Genomic DNA, 17742 nt, shown 5'->3' on the forward strand with positions numbered 1-17742 from the left:
TGGCTGAAAAAAGGTAACACAGGATATGAAAAGCCAAGTTTTCATCTCATTAGCCCTCAGCATTGTTCAAGCACGCACTCAGATGTCATTAGCACTGACTCAACAGAGGTGACTGCACAAAGGTGAAACAGGAATGTTTTTAATTGCAAGAAGAGCCTTCTCCTTTTCACACATGCCACTCATCGGGTGTGACATCAACGTTGTTATTCTAAGAAGTCCGCTGAAGAACCCAGTAACAGCTTGATTAAAAGGACAATATACTGGTCTGAGTTACTCAGAGGCTAAAAAAGTAGCAAAACTGCAAAAACGTGCCACGAAGGATGAGCTGGTGACCCTGCTTCATACACAAGATGGACCGTTTACCTTGCTGGGGGGTTTGGAGGAAACCTGCATCACTGTGTTTTTAAATTGGAAGTAGCTCTAGACTACACAGTGCCATTGCAACTGCAACCTCCTTCCAGCAAACACTGCCCCGTAACACCCTACAAAAGGCAGCTCCAAGCAGCAGAGCCTCTCTCATGCCCGGTTTCCAAAGCACAGAGCCCTTTCCAAGTGAGCAGCACTGCAAAGCTCCACAGCTGCAAGGGGCTCAAGTCTCTTTTGTGACACACTGACAGGGTTAGGTGTACCTTGGTGCTCACTGTCTCAGAGGCATTCCTAGATCCCACAGAAGGCATGCACTGAAACTCCACAGAGGGAAGATCAAACCCAACAACAGGACTTGTGGCCTTCAGCGCTGGCAGATGGGGTCAGTGTGAAGAATTAGGTGGAACTACTTGACTTTTTTTTATGCACTGAAACTTCAGAGTCCTCTAGACCTAGTCTTTTTATGAGCACCTGAAGTATACTATAATCTCATTGCCAGAGGGATTCCTACAGATAACTCCCTCTGGCATTACAAAGGTAAGAATATATCCCAAATGCATTTCCAGAGAAGGTATTTATGTGGTATTTCTTTGCAGTTTCTGGCCTCTTGTGCTCTACATTTTTAATCAATGTGGGAGGTTCACTTTCATTATCTGTGTGGTGGCTTTGATGTTACTCTATTTAACAAAACACAAAACCACAAAAAAAAAGGAAAATTGTGTGAATCCTTGAACAAAAGCAGGACAAATCCCAAGAGGGAGAAAAAGAAGAAAAACACAAGCTAAGAAGCACATCAACTCCACAAGTAAGTCTGGCTAGAACAAAAAAAACCCACCCTCCAAATAATTTAAAACAATTATGTCTTCTTTGCTCTTATCTACAATTCCCTTCAAAAGCAGAGACAGAAATTTGCTACCTATCCTACTCGACCCTGCCATAGCTGTTTTGAGACCTCCCACAGAACCCTCTTCCCGTTCCTCTTTCTGCTCTGAGGAAAGCATCATGTATATTTAAAATTATTGTATATTTAATACTTTCAATTCTTTTGCTTAAATCTTTTATTCAAAGATGAGGGAGATTTCAAAGAGAAACCTGTTGTAGTAGAAGAATCAGTAGAGAAAACAATGCAGACAAGCTGACATGAGCTAACATGAAGAGACACACCGGTGTACCAAACAAATCCTTTTCTGCACCTTTATCTATTTGCCATGAGCCTCAGCGCTCTCAGAGTGACTTCAGGAGCTGGCCTAAGTACTTTGCCAGTCATTCCTTTGCCAACTGAAGAACGCAGAGTCACCAATACATCAGGCACATCCCTTGACAGGACATCCAGACTTTGAAGCACAGATAATGGAAATCCCATAAACACAAAGGCTGCCCTGCCAGGACACAAGAAATTCAGCAATTTTATGTTTAGAGAAGTTCAACAATTACCTCCTTGCCCTGGATTGTGTAGAATGAAGAGTTAAATGTTTCTATCTTGCCAGTGACTTCCCACACCTGGTGTTCTGCTGTTCCCACACGTGGTACTCTCCTAAGTCACCCCCTGTGATGTAGCCAACAGCTTGGTCACCCTGAGAAATGGCAACGCAATCCCCTCCGTGTGCATGGAAGCCAGGAAACTCCATCAATCCTAATTCTCTCTTAAATGGTTCTCAAAATATAAGGGAAACTTGTGCTTTTTTTTTTTTTTTCCTTGAAAATCAATCACTGGTCATTTTTTAACCTGCAGAATTAATTCTGAATGCTGTGCATGACTTCTAACTGTAGGGCTTCCAAAGATGAATTATTTGGTCATTTCACAAATGCTTTCTTTCAGCTTAGCAGAGACACTGAGACAAAAAGAAGCTGTGCTTAAGAGGGATTTTTAATGGGAAATGATGTGGGTAGCACATTCACAGGACAGTTGCTCACATTCAGTGTTCATTCAACCAAAAACTGATGATAGAAATGAACATCAAAGGCCAAATTACCAAGAAATTATTCTGAACTGCAGTTGCATATTTTCATTTCCATAAGGGTGAAGTAAAGTTGGAGTATTTCATATGTCAAACATGCAGAGTTGTTTATATTTTCTTGACAAATAAAGGGCTTTTAATTTGTTCATTTTTCATTATGACTAAACCTCATCTCTTTGAAAATGAGCGAGTCTCCCTCTTGCTTTAAGCTCATGGCATAATTAAACATGCTGTAAAGTATTCCTCCAGGTCTGCCATTCACAGCACAAATTTGAAAAAGACAGCAAAAAATATACCATGTGCTTGCTTGAGTATTAAGATAGGAACATAAGTAACTCCAAATAACAGTCATTCTCTAGACAACTTGCTTAGACAATTCATACAACACCCCTTCCCGCTCCCTTGTAAACATTATATGGAGCCACTGAATTTTTTATAGGAAATAGCTGCATTGCGATTAGATATTTATAATCTGACATGGCTTTAGGAACAGCAAAAGCTGCCAATGAATTATTAGTGCTCTGTGCATGTAAGAAGATGAGGAGAAAATGTCACAGCAGCATTACTGCAGGAACACTGTCCAGAGCATAGTGCCAAGGCAGTGCCAGGATCCTGCTACAATGGCTCCCAGTCCCATGTGGAAATAGCAGAGCCAAGCCTATTTTATCAGGATGCAGATGTACAAAAGGAGATATTATTACTAATAAACCTCAGCAGGTTTCCAGAATGAGTGTTAAGTGATGTCTGAAGCACGTTTCCCACAAAAAAACCCAAACCAACCAAATCTGAGTTGCGCTGTCCACAGTTTGCTTCCCTTTGTGTTCCCATTGGTACCGTTCATCTCCATGGCAGTCCATGAGTGACTGCCACTCCTGTCAGCTCCAGCCGAGCCTCCTCCTTTCTGTGGCCCTTCTCCAACCCAAATGGTGCACCAGACCTTGTCCCACCATTCCCACACAGATCCCCCTCCAGCTGCCACCCTCCAGGCACACAACACGCTTACTGTCCCACACAATAAGCTTTCACTTCCAAGACCGGATGCTCTCCTTCATTCCATGGATTTAATTCAACTGTAAACATTCAGGATGAAAATCTGCAAGAGGAGACTTAAGAAAAGTCCCAGAGCAACAAAAATCTAATTTCAATGTTGTCAAGACTGAATAGGAAGATGACAAAATGTGTGACAGCTTCAGTGGCTGAGACAGGTGAGAGTGTTCCTCCCCCTCTGAAGGGTGTTTGCTTACTCCCACAAAAATGGAAATTCCAGCAAGGTGAGAAAAGCCTGTGAATAAAACTATATTTTAAAAGAAAAAAAGCATGCAGAACCGAAACATTCTCATATTCTTGTTTTTTTCCCTATACAATCTTAGAGAGAGAGGATAAAAACAGAGATGATAACAAAAACTGCATTCAGAAAGGATATTCCTGAGACCTTGTAATAGCCAGTAACATTTTCATATTCTGAAGGTGAACTCTGTTATGATTCCATTATATGAGGACTCCTTTTCATAGAAACATGCATTTTGGCCATGCTAAAATGGCTTTTAAATTCTGACAATAATTCCCTGTTAGAATCCTTAGGGTGTTCCAGGAAGGCTGTAAATGCCCTCCTTCCCTCAAAGTGAGAACTGGTAATTGCCACACTACCCTTGATCACCTGACAGTGAATTAAGCATAATTTAAACTTCCCACCATCTTTCAGAGAACAAATTTCTGCACAATTTCTCTGACCCCTTAACTCTAACTAATCATCAGAATCTGCATGAGTTAGAATTTTGGCCAAATATTAAAATTTTAAATAAAATTATGCCATTGAAATTGTTACTAATGTAATAAAATGTATAGAGAATATGGGTTTGAGTAAAATTTTGAATATTAAATATTTTAGCATAAGAAATTTTACCCATTGATTATTTAGTGAACAAAGGTCCAAGGAAGGCTTGTATGTAAATGGAAGTTGCAAAACATATAGCAGATATCATACAATAATATCTGTTAAAAAACATTGTAATATTTTATTATAACACAATTATCTACTGTTAAAGATGATATTTTGTTATTATATGTTATAATACTATCTCTAACAGATAGTTCTAATAAAAGTATCTCATTACTGTGTTTGAGAATGGAGTTTTCATTTCTGCTTTGGATACAATATAAAAGAGAAATTAAATTTCACATTTTAAAAACTTACTTAGGACTTGATGGAAGAAACAAAGGTAGAACTTGCCAAAAAAAAAAAGTAAAATATTATTTTAAAATCTCTAATTGTGTCAAGATTTTTACCAGTATTTTTATGGCTTTGTGAGAAATGCCATAACATTTCAGCCAACATATTCTGAAATGTATAGAAAATAAAATACTAATTCCTGCAGAAAGCAGAGCTTTCCTTTGATATGCTGCATTAACTATGGAACAGCAGGACACATGCATCATTTATTCCCTTTGAGGAATAGACATTTTAATTTATATTTTTAGACAACACAGGGGCTCCTAAAGAATCATTCCAATGGAACATTTTCAAACATAGAAAGCTTTCACAGATTAACTTTGCAAACCTGAAATGCTGAAGCTCATCTGCAATCTGCTAAAATAAGTTTTTGCATCTTAATTTATGCAGCGTCAGATGTCACGTAACAAAGCGAGCTAAAAATAAACGGAACGAAAGCAGCGAGGACTGTTTTAACTGAAGGGCTTATTTTGATGTGGTGTGGAGCACAGGAACTTGGCAATTCCTCAGTTTTGCAGCGGCTGTTCCCTGCTGGAAGGGGGCAGGTGCTCCTGGGAAGCCGAGGGAAGGCAGCAGGGAAGGCAAGGTGTGTTAGTACTGCAGCGGGCAGGCGGGGGCTGCGCTGATACAGACAGAGCACGCCCCTGCCTCCTCCACACCGCACGGACTCACAGGCAGAGCCAGGCACTCGAGGCGAGTGGACAGAGCACAGGGAGAAGAGAGACACACCCAGATAACAAACAGCTGACACAAAGCAAGGACAGCAAAACCAAAGCTCTGGAATCTTCCCCACCATGAGGCACACGCCTCCGGCTGACACCGCGAGCCCTGGAGCAGGGAAGAGGCGGAAGGTGACAGGAAGAGGAGCCTGTGCAAGCTGGAATACGTGTGCCTTAGGACACCTGTGTGGTTTTCAGGGATGTCTTTGTACTGACATTTTGAGCCCATGTAGCAGCTGACACAGGGCAGGGAGCAGAGACAATGAGACGACTCTAAAATTGGTCCCTCCCACCTACGTTGGGCAAATCCTGTTCTCTCAGATTCATTCACAACTGCGCTCAACCTTCGCGGGTGAGCAGGGATGGGAAAACACGTTGACCTCTTAAAACCCAAAACATCCCTCACCATCATGTCTGTCAGCTTGTCTAGAACAATATCTAACTGCTGAACAGGAAGTAGGTGAATTCAATAATGCCATTCCAAAGGTCAAATGAACTATTTCTGTATGACATGCTCCGGGGCATGTGGAATATCCTGACTGAAGTATATTATTAGCATTTCATGCCTCTTCTCCATGAGATTTTTGGTGTTTATTGTGGAAAATATGAGCAGGGGAGATTTGCTGTACACCTGCTTGAGAGATAGCTTTTTCCATCAGCAGGAATTTTTAAAAAATAAAAAAAATTGTGAGATATCATTTCATAATCAGAAACCAAATCACAACCGCATACAGAGTTCACAATAATCATGACTGTTTTCAGAGCTTATGAACCAATAAATGGTTGATGTAATTAACAGCCAAGTGATTGCAGAGGTTGAATCAACCCCAAGGGTCGCTGACTGCAATATCTTCTACCTTCCTATCAGGTCAAACAAAAAAAATCTCATGTCCAGCTCTAAACTTTGTGTTCTAAGACACTCTTGACCTCTTGGACATGTAATGCTGCAGACCATCTGCCTAAAGACCAGCAGCTCCTAAGAACAAGCCCTGTGCAGCTCAGTCTGAATAAATGACAATGTTTTCCCAGGTGATTCCAAAATCCCATTTGAAATAATTAACCTTGCCCATATAAAATGATGGGGTCTTTTGCCATGAATGACTGTGAAATCACCCATAAATAACGGGCACAGAGACCATGTGACATTTCAATAGGACAACTGGGAGAAGGAGGCCGGTGAGAGTCACCTAATTAATACCCCATACTTGGGGGAAGAAACATGTGGTTGCCAGCTCTGAGGAGGTCACTTGTCCCTGTATCAGTTCTCCAAAAAAAATGGACGGAGCCCACTAGAGCTTCCACAGGGCATACTGCAACCAGCATGGACATTTAGGGGTCAGGGGACTGAAAGGCTTAGCTGAGTCCATTAGACCTTCCATTTACTTTTGCGGTGCATCACATGTGCTGTGTCAAGTCAAGTTGGACCAACTAACAGGCTTATTTCCTGAACACCATCAGTTTCATCAGCTTTTTTCTTGTATAATGTAGGTAGGTTATACAGGAGACTAAAGGAAATAGCATTTCTGCCTCCTACTGTCACTAAACCAGCTGCTCTTGGGTCTGATACCATAGAAAACAGTCTACATAAAACAAACACACAAAAAATCCCCAAAAGCAAGCAAGGAGAAAATCCCAGTCCATTCCCCAGAAGGGACAATATGATATTCAGGGAATAGAAAGACTCACCCTGGTTTTGGCATCGATCTGCCCTCCGCGATCCAACAAGAGCTTCACCATGTTTGTGTTTCCCCTTTTGGAAGCCACATGCAGTGGGGTGATTCCATTCTACACCATGAAAAGAACAAACAATGAGCTGGATGGATCTGAAGGTGTGCAATGGGGGTGAATTCGGGTTCGGATCACAAAAAATGAGACCGTCACATCGTAGAGGATAAACGAGAATGTACTAGAGCATCAGAGCTAGGCACACACCATATAAGCTAGAGTTAGTAATTCCTTCCTAAGCAAGAGTCCTTCTCCATTGTTTTAGGGTCCTTGAATGAAGGACGCAGCGCATCTGCCCAAGCAGCAAACATCGCAGCCCCAGGGCCAGACAAATACACAAACATGTATCAGAGTCCCAATGAGCCAATAGTCACAAAACACTGAAGCATTTCAATCGCTGCAACGTACACAGTAGACACAAATGCGTCACTCCTACACAAAGGAACCTTCTTGTGTAGCGCCAAGAGCATAAAGGAGTGGTAGGCTGTGTAGGCTGTGTAGGCTGAAAGTCCTTGAAAACACTTTGGGTGAGGCAAGAGGTAATATTAGCAGCTACTCCAGATTGGAAGCAGGAGGGAGTCAGTCTGGAAGTCAGAACCCTGAAGTAATTCAAAGTGTGTCTGGCAAAATCAAACAGCAAACTTGTGACCTGGGAGCTGGGTTGAGATTACCAGAGGTTTTCACTTCAAACTACGTAACGTGCAACAGCAAAAAGACTGTACCATGTAACTCCGCAGTTGTTTACCATAAAAGAGTAGTAGTGATTAATTAGTTCTTTAATTGTTGAATTTGTATACCAGCAATATACGTTACTTCCTGGTTTTGAAATATAGTTAGATGTGAAAACATTGAATTCAAGCGGTATAGCAAATACTGAATACCAAAAAAGCCAATTAATCCTACATCTATTTCCAGAGTACATCTAACAAACAGAAAAGCCAAAGGGAGTTGACAGATTATAAGAACATCAGTTTTCTGGAGCTGCCAAAGCATCCTGCTTCCTCCAGCTGGGAATACTGGCTGTTACACAACTCCCAAAGCCTCCAGGGCATTGCACGGAGACAACCTTTCAGAATTACTGCAAAAAAGACATCTTTGATCCCAACAGAACTTCAGCAGTACTTTGCTCCTTTCTTCCCTCAGCTCTTGCCCTAGAGTTACCCAAAGAAACCCTCCCACTTCTGCAGGCCACTAGAAGCAGGAAGGTGAAGGGGCGAGTCCATACCCTGGCTGTGAAGTCCACCGCAGCTCCGCGGTTCAGCAGCAGCGTGGCCACGTTGACGTTGCCGTAGTGCGCGGCGATGTGCAGAGGGGTAAAGCCGCTCTACAAAGGGAAACAGCCCTCGTTACGGAAATCTTCTCATGCGAGGTCACCAACTGAACTAGAGCCTGAGTTTAGAATGCTGCCCGACTAACGCATTGTGTCAATTTTATCCAGACTGCGAATACCTATTCTAGAGCACAGCCTCTTGGGCAGAGAGGCCAGTTTTCAGGAGGGAGATTATCAAAAGTGCTTCATTCTTTCTTTCCCCAACTCAACCTCCTGCATCAGTGGCCAATAAGAGCAGTTTTCATCACAGAAAATATTAATGTATTAGCCATTCTTAAAGAAAATAAAGCAAGTTCCTTATTACCATTTGGAAGCAACATGGGTCTTTTACGCTGCATCTATTTCTTGGGATTTGAAAAATAATCACAGAAGTTGCTGGACTCTTATTTTACTCCTCTTAGAAATAGAAATACGGACAATATATTTCCTGTTGGGCTTTTTTTTTGTTTTTGTTTTTCAAAAGCAGTAATTATTTAAAATGCAATTAAAGAGTTTGGTTTACATGAGAAACTACTTAGTAGCATAGTAAAGGAATCATAATTATTTATATACAATTTGGATTGCAAAGGAGCTGAAGAAACTTTGCAATCCACAAATAAAAAAACCCACATTTTATTTATTGTGTTTTGAATAGTAGAAGGTGAAACCTGCTCCAGCTATGAGATGTAGAATCTCTTGACAACAACATAAAAAAGATTAAATTTTCAGAAACTAGGACAGAGAGCAAGCTTGTATTCTCGTAAGTAATTCAAGTAGAAAGGGCCTTGCTTTTGAGGTTTCCCTGAAGAGCTTTACACTGATTTGATTGGATCTTGCTGATATTATAGAAAGGGAGGAATACTTCTGGCTTCTTGACTACAGCGTGTTCTCAGCTAGGTTTCCTTCCTCTCGGTATGCAAGCCACCATTTTAAGCTACTCCTGGAACAAAGGAATGTGGGCACATGCTGCCCTCCTTCCGCAGGCATTGCAGTACCCGTTGTCCTTTCCCTCAGGGAAGAGCATGCCCCATGGAGCAGGTGCCCAGGGAAGCTGCCACCCTTCAGTTCACATCACTGCTGCCTCCTGGCAGCCTGCTCATGTGTGCATACACCAAGAGGGAAGCACCTTCCCGTGGGCACGTGCATCCATAATTCATTCCCTCCTCCAGCAGAGAAACTCCATTATTGAAAAGCAGCTATTGAAACAACAGTCTCATCCTTGGAACTTTTTCTTTCTCCTAAAAGTGGCAATGATATTTTGGGAAAATCCCAGTCCAAGCCAATCAAGCCCGTGATCTTTAGTGGAAGTAAAATCTGTGTAAGAAACGTGTTATTTACTGCAGGTGAATTCTGAGTATGTACTGTCCCTGAGGGCTTTGCAAAACTTTATGGAAAAGATTGTAATAAGAAGAATGGTAAAAATAAGCAGATGCCCTGAGCAAGATTTACCCCAGGGAATTTGATTATGCTTACTATTGTAAGAGATAGAAAATTAATTTTACCATTATACTGGCTGAGCCAGACACCCAGATGTAGTTATGCCAAGTGAGTGCATTTTCATAATTAATGAAATTGAGCTAAAAAAGCATCTTTATCCTCTTAGCTCCATTACTTGCTTCAGACTCCTTTGGACTGATGTGAATTCTCAAAAAGGTCCTTCAATACTGACAAGAGCAAAAAGAAATTCTAAGACAAAGGAGGAATAAAAACAGGGGGTCTTGAGCCAGAAATTTCTATGTATTAAAAAAAAAAAGTAACACCTTCACTTTTATTGCTAACTAATAAGGAAATACTGGCAAAGAGCAGTGAAAATAATCATAAGTAACAGAAAGAGTAATTAAAAATTGTTGATGTCGGTACCTCAGTCGTCCTATTCACCATCATCTGATGCAGCATGGTTTGGGAAAAAGAGGAACAATATTAAAGACTGGCCGCAAAACGAAGAACTATGTTGCTTTTTCTGAAATGAGTTATGCTGTTAATTATGAGAAAAGCCATTCAAGCATGCATTAACTTTAAACACAACCTATGCTCCCGTGGGCAATAAACCAATACCCTACTTAATAGGGAAGCAGTGATTCTGCTTCCGTTCCAGTGGCTTCTGGTTTGCAAACAATGAGAAAAAGCTGGTTACCAAAGAAATGGGAGGCATAACTAAAAAGTGAAAAAATGAGCACTTTGTAATTACTGTGTAGCTCAACACCACAAACTTCAAGGTATTACGGGTGATACTGATGGAGCAAGTTGTCCTTCCCCGCCGGAGCAGCTCCGTTTCCCCGTTAGGACGCAGGGATTCAAGGTGCTGTCCCTGGGCCCGGAGCCCGCCCCGTTACCTTGGACTGCACGTCGGCGTTGTGGTCGTTCTGCAGCAGCAGCGCCGCCGACTTGGTGTCGTCCTTCCTGGCGGCGATGTGCAGCGCCGGCAGCCGCACCTTGCCCTTGGTGTCGTTCTCCAGCAGGATGGCCACCGCCTGGTTGTGTCCCTGCTGCAGTGCCACAGCCAGAGGGGTGAAACCGTCCTGGGGGGCAGGAAACAAGGGGTGCTCAGCATGGCCAGACAGCCTCAGGGAGCTGCGCCGTGCCCTTTGTGCACACCAACTCCAGGAGCACGTTCCCAGCTGTTTTCCACCTCTGCACTCCATCTCCAGGGACATGAGATCGGAGGCACAACATTTTAACTCTTTCAAACACCTTCAAAAGGCTTTCAAATATTTGAAATGCTCTGAAAGATCTTTCACACTTCAAAGTAATCTTTTTTTAAGTCAAATGCAAGAAAAGGATCGTTCTACAGCATCTCTCTTAATTACGTCTCATCTTAAAATGGGCTACAAAGCATATCTTCAGCAACTTTTTGGCAAATTCACTGAGCACTGAACAGTGAAAAATATAGAGAGAATATGTTTATGAATATCTCACACTTCGGCAAAAAGGAAGTGTATCAAATGCATTTGCTGCTGTTCCCATTCCAAGTTACACATGAACCATGAGTCAAAGAAATCCAGATCATGTTTAGGAACATGATTTGGGGGAGGAAAACTTCACATTTATGTTTTTTAGAAAAGGAAAATAAGAAAAAATCTCTTTGCTTGTCATTCATAGTTTTAGGTCTGTTTCTAAATTAGTTTAAAATTGTCTTGTTCCTCCATACGTACTGGGATTGCCAGTGCTTTAAAACCCATGATAACAAGATAGCAGCTTGCTCTCCTGGCTGGAGTAGTACAGGCTAACAGATATTTCATTCTAGTTTCAAACTGAACCCTTGTTCTGGTCATGCATCCTCCCCAAGCACAGGTGCTCTGTAACTGCATGAGAGATGGGACAGCTTTGCTTTGGAATAGAAATGTGGAAAGATGAGAGAAGAATAAAGGCCAAGTTAGGAAGGAACGAGAGCTAACATATGTTGAAAGAAATATCTAAAGAATTGCCAAGGCAATTTTTCCCCTCAGTAATCTAATAACTTTCTCTCCCTTTTGCGTCGAGCTGTGGGTAGGTGCATTGTAACAGCGATACTGCTGTGGGTTCTGCCTGTAATAGAGATTAAATTCTGTACAGTGAATTAAAAAGGAGGGAACAGCTGACAAAACAGCTGAACCGTAAAGATTATTCTGAGATTGGGGCTACATAAGGTGTTGAAATGGCTTAATGCATTTGCCTTTTGCCTCTGGGAACATGAGAACAAATCCTGGATTAGAGACTCTGAAACTGAGCTCACCCTTACTCTCCTTTTTTTATCTGCACATATATAAGTGCAAGAGGAAATTAAATGCATCCAAAGGCAGCGCAAGTTTCAAGGCTTCAAAGAAAGTTCATCCATTTGATTTGCACCATTTCATCATGCACCCTTCTCTAGAAGGACACAACTCTTTCTGCATTCTCCCTCTAATTTCCTCTGGAAATCATGGCTGACTGAACCTTGGAGACAGCTTTCCATGTCCTCACCTCCCATAAGGAGGGTCAATCTTTGATGCTAAACAGAAAGACCTTCTCCCTGTATTTCAGTGACATCCACAGCTCAGGCTGTCATCTCACCTTAGTGAATGTACCATTTCTTCATCCTATTCATGAGATGAACTCTGGGCACGTATGAAAGTGATAGTGGCTCAGGCCTTCCTTCAGGAACACTCACACAATCATGGAAACCATCCCCTCAGCAGGACCTGAACCTAAAACTGACCCAGTTAAGCAGTAAAGAGGTCAAGAGCCTTTACTTTACAAGCCACTGAGTGAAAACGGATCTTTCTGATGGCAGAAGACAAATTTGGAGTCAGGGTCAGAGTAGGAATATAGTTTATTTTTTCTCCTCTCTGCCTTTTCTACAAAACGAGACTACAGTGTGTGTTCTGTGAATGTCTGCATTCAAGCAGAGGCCACGTGAAATTTAACCATCTCACCCTCACAATTCCTGCAAACGGAACGAATTCCCAGGCATCAGAAGTTGCTGGGAGCTGGCTGCCAGCAGGTGACTGTGGGCCGCAGCAGGGCTGGGCTCACGGAGAGCCCCAGTTCCACCTGGCTCCTTCACAAGGAGTGTGTTTCTGCCACGTTGCCTGGCAATCATATGGGATTTTGTGTTTCAGAAAGCTGACATGTAATGTGATCGCCGCATCTATGAGGGGATTATTTTATGAGCTGTCATCAAATAGTACAGTACCCACTGAGAGAAGGGACAGCAAGACAGCTGTTAACACTGACAGGTTTGAAGGGAAGGAGAGGGAGCATAAATGCACCAGATTTCAAATGGATCCACTTGTGAAGGCAATCCACAAAGGGAATGTTTCTGGACAGACTAGAGGAAACAATAAACAGGAACAAAAGCTCTGACCAGAGAGGAATTTTGCTATAGCTACTTCTCATGGCACATCCACATCCATAAAACAAACAGGAAGATGACACACTTTGCAGCACAGAGCCTGTTCACTCACTGCCTTGGCTGGAATCAAGAACATATGGCAGAAAGAGGAAACAGAACGAGCACAGTCCTAATGCCCAACGAGTTTTCTCCTTTGCCCCCAAACCCCCCCAATATGTGGAAGGAAGCTTGTGGGATTCAGTTCCTCTGGAGATGGAGTCCCCTCTCTCCAACTTAGGTGTCTCTCCTACCAGGAGTTACTGCAGGTTTACAATCCACATCCCCAGTTAATACCATCCTGCTGCCTATTTACACCCATGGGGCCCAGCAGTAGAAATCAAGTGTCCATGAAGACAACAGCCTGCCAAGCTCACTGATGCAATCCTTGTTAGCCATTTGGTTTCCAATTTACACTAGTCACAGCCAATAATGAATACTCACAAGCTACACCACGTCACAGGAGAGCCTCAGAATCAGTGTAACTTAAGGGAACAGCAGTGAGAGGCTGCAGTAGGTGACCTCCCAAATGGTTCTGTGAGCCCAGCACCACAGAGAGCCTCAGCACTTCTGAATGTGATGAGTTAATGGTTGGACTCCATCTGAGAGGTCTTTTCCAACCTAAACAACTCTGTGATTCTAAAACAAAGCTCGCTAACAATGACCTGTTGATGCCAATTGACACAGACAAGCCCTCTGGAGACAGCCCACACAGTTCTGACTTCAAGTGATCTGAACACACAGGCAAAGAAAAATGTGAGAAAACCCCCTCACCTCGGTAGCTGTGCTTTGGTTGGCTCCATTCTCCAGGAGATATTTCACCACCTCAATGTGGTTCTCTTGAGCTGCCATGTACAAAGGAGTAAAGCCATTCTAGGAAGGACACAGGAGAAAACCATGTCACATTGAAATGATATGTACCAACAATAATGAACCACAAGTGGATACACAGCTAAAAATGCATTTGTGTTCTTGTAACTCAAAGTAAAAAGAACAACCTTGTATTTTCCCCTTCATACAGTCATGTCCAATGCCATTTCAACTCACAGAACTCTCCATGCTTTCACACTCATTTTCTTCTGACACACTTTCAGGAAGCAACGGACACGCTAATTTTTAATACAGCTATTCCTTGCTGATAACGCTCAGTGATGTAAAGCTGGGAATAATGTTTTATGAAAGCTGACAGGAAAGCAAGAGTTTCCTCCATTTATTACATTTACTTAACTGAAGACGTCATCCCCTGGAGACCATGAAGTCCATACCTTCTGACAAGCTCAGTAGAGATGGCAAAAGCTTAACATACTACGAAAAACTTCTAATATATAAAACATTGTAAAGCATCCAACATCAAGGAACTCAGTCTTGCAAAGGAACAACTGCATTTACAGCAGGTTCAGTTATAATTTGATTTAAAACTTACATTAAAATTACCTAAATTTATTAAAATAATTTGCTCTGGACAAAACGTAATTTTAAAAAAATAATTCTAAATCAATCAACCTACAGTAGGAATGTGAATTCTTTCTTTGCAATGAAGTATTTTAATGCAAACAATTGTAATTAATAACCTACAAAACCTTGGTGAAAGAGAGGCATGGAATTGAGCTGTCTGCCTGACCAATAATTTATTTTTAAGAGTTTTTTGGATTTCTAAGAAGACCTTAGAAAATTCTTCAATATTCAGTAGACTACTATGTAACATAAGAGGACAAAATCTTCTGGCTTGAAATGCCACTTTTAGCTAAAAAATAAACCATGAACCAGACTTCAAACATGTTTTTTTTTTTTTTTTATTTTTTATTATCGTGTGTGCTGTCACACTGAATGACAGAGTTGTGCATTCACACAAGCTATCAGAACTAAAACAAATATGATGATAACCAAAAACCTTGTTGCAGGGAAGCCAATATTATTCTTTCTAGGAAGCCTGCTGTGGAGACATTACAATAATTTCCTAATAAAATAAAATCTAATTTTTCAGTTACTAGATAACACAGAGATTGTAGAACTGATGTCTTTACAGCCCCCCTCTGTGTTTACCAATGTAGAGGACTTTTCAAGCAATAAGCATCATTTATGTTGTGAATGTTGTGTGATATCTGTCATAAAAGTTGTAGCAAATCTTTGAATGCTGCTTTGGCATAATATCCTGCCATTTCCATCGACAAACTTGGGACACAGAATTGAAAAATGGCACCCAGAGAACACTTAACAGCAATTCAGTGCTTCAACTGGGGGGATGTGTTTTGAGTGGCTTTGCACAGGAGTCAGTTATTAACGAATATTCTCAGAAATTATTCAAATGATGGACTCTTATTATAGTCACAGATAGTACAACCAACATAGTCTGCAAGTCCATCACAGCACAGGATCATCATTTGAAACTGTGGTCAAAAGACCTAGAAAGGTAATTTAGTAGGAACAAACACAAGTTTCTGCACTACTGCCAATAAAATGAACTATGCAACACAGGGAATGACAAGTAAGAGAAGCATGCTGCAGAAAACGCCCTGAAGGTTACAGCAGTCTTCCAGAGACTGGTCACTGGTCAAGGAGCTCATTCTGCTGTAATAAAGAAAGCCCTTGCACTGGCATAAAAAGGTATCTCCTTAGCGAAGCTATCTACCCTTGAGAAAAGGCTATTAAAGGGTGGTGTTCTGGCTGGAAAGGGCAAAGCGAAGGAAAACAGTCTTTAAAGGGGAGGGGGAAGGTCTGTTCTGCATGATCATGACAACTAAAACAAAAAAGCAAAAGTTGACAAGGTTGCTGGAGGGAAAATTCAGGTAAGCCATCAAGAAAAGCCTCTTAACAATAAGGTCAGGCTGATGGGAAGCTTCCTCCTCCCAAATCACAGCTAAAACCAGGCAGCAAACTGGAAGCACACAGAGCCAGCCTCTCCCATGTCCCCTCTGGGGCAGCAGCTCGGCATTCAGGAACCTCTGGTCTCCAGGCTGCTCCTCAGACAGCTCTTAACAAGGAGGGGGAGATAACAGATCCCATCATAACATAAAATGAAGGAGGGCTGTTCACTGAGTAACTGGGAAGGTGCAGGGGATTGCCAAGCAGAGGCGTGAGCTGGCAAAGGGAATTAGGAACAGATTGGCTTCTTTTCCATTGCAGTTGTAGGGAACAGCACAGAGGAGCCTGCAGGTAACTGAGCTGGCTCGCTGTTCCAGCTCTCCTTCCCACTCCGGAAAGAAGCAACGTGGCAAACTACGAGGGATAACTCATAGTAATTTTCCACTCGCCTCATCAGCATTTTCATGGCAAAGTCTAATCTTTCAAACGTAATACATGCCAGTTGTAAAATCCTTCCAGCTTGGAATATTACAAGGATCACACTGACTGAATTGGGTGAATATGACAATTTTCAAGCCACGGTAAATCAATTTGCTTAAAAGCTTTGAAGAATCTAATTTTTTTAATCAACTCAAGTCCCTGATTCTGGAACAGAACTAGGACAATAAATCCTGGATTAGGAGACTATAAACAACACATACCTGACTTCATGACCTTTTAATACCATGAAATACTTAATGTTTTTCTACACAGAGATCCAGAGAAGTATGCCCATTCTATCATACCTGTGCTATAACCACACCTGAAACTACAGAAATTAGGAGAAAGAAAATTCTTGCACAGAAAGTCATAGTATCTTTGTTTTTCTTCAGGCTTTATTTATAGGCTGAAACTACTGTAGATATTTTGTTGAAATCTGGCTCATTTTGGGAATTACAATATGCTAAGAGCTACATGCAAAACTGCCTTTACCAGACATGCTGGAAAACATTCCTCTGAATTTCTCCCCCTGGCAAGGTCAAGCCTGACTTTGTCTGCTGGCAGGGAGAAGTCTGCTGTCTCAGTGTGCTTTCAGTGAAGCTCTGAAGCTCTTGTTTCAGAGCTTCTAATTGCAGTGTCCCCAACTGCAACAGTCCTGGCCCTTGGCCAGGAAACTCCTATTTTAGGATTCCCAATATGCCTGCTCTCCTCGGCAGAGCTGTGCCCAGTGGGATTACGTGCTAGCCCTGCTGGAGCTCTTCCTTCTCCCCTGGCCACTGGACCCCAGGTGTTCCATCTTCCTCCCACCCCACATGGTTTCTCTCATCTGTCTATCTGTCTCCTCCACAGAAAGTTTCTCTCTCAGTCCTGCACTTCCTGAATGGAAATACCCAAAAAACCAGACCCTTCATTTCTTTCCTTTCCTTTCGTCAATCTAAAATCCCCTTCCCAGTTTCTCATCTTTTAGTTGCTAAGAGCTGTACACCAATACTTCAGCTCTCTCTTCTGCTTCCAGAGATATGTCAAAGCTCAAAATCCCATAGCTCCCCAAACTAAAGAAAACATTTTCGCTTGACTTTTGTTTCACTAACCCCAAGTGGCTCCTGCTGTACCCCATGGGAAATGAGTCTCCATGGCCATACTGCAAGGGAGACTGACCTCTCCCCTTAGCACGTGGAATGGCTCTCATCAAGTTTATTGGGCCAGTGGTAAGCACTGTTTATTTCAGTAGTAACTTTCCATTCAGTTTATGATCCCATACCACCCAGAATTAAAGGAAGAATACTGACTGTAACCTGGAAAAGAGG

The 17742-nt window shown here is 42.0% G+C and overlaps 1 protein-coding gene across 50 annotated transcripts in view; it reads right to left on the reverse strand.

Moving 5' to 3' along the window:
* ANK2 (ankyrin 2) overlaps positions 1-17742 on the reverse strand; it is a 277263-nt gene that overhangs the window by 82890 nt on the left and 176631 nt on the right. For 46 of the 50 annotated variants that reach the window (XM_038134945.1, XM_038134950.1, XM_038134935.1 and 43 more), the window contains 5 exons: positions 13928-14026; positions 10641-10826; positions 10168-10191; positions 8224-8322; positions 6960-7058 (listed from right to left, as the gene is read on the reverse strand). In XM_038134945.1, the coding sequence (XP_037990873.1) occupies positions 6960-7058; positions 8224-8322; positions 10168-10191; positions 10641-10826; positions 13928-14026 (507 nt within the window). The remainder of the gene's footprint in view (positions 1-6959; positions 7059-8223; positions 8323-10167; positions 10192-10640; positions 10827-13927; positions 14027-17742) is intronic. The other 4 variants (XM_038134940.1, XM_038134949.1, XM_038134958.1 and 1 more) reach the window with 1 other exon arrangement.

Source organism: Motacilla alba, chromosome 4 (genome assembly GCF_015832195.1).
Source record: "Motacilla alba alba isolate MOTALB_02 chromosome 4, Motacilla_alba_V1.0_pri, whole genome shotgun sequence".
Taxonomy (NCBI): Eukaryota; Metazoa; Chordata; class Aves; order Passeriformes; family Motacillidae; genus Motacilla; species Motacilla alba.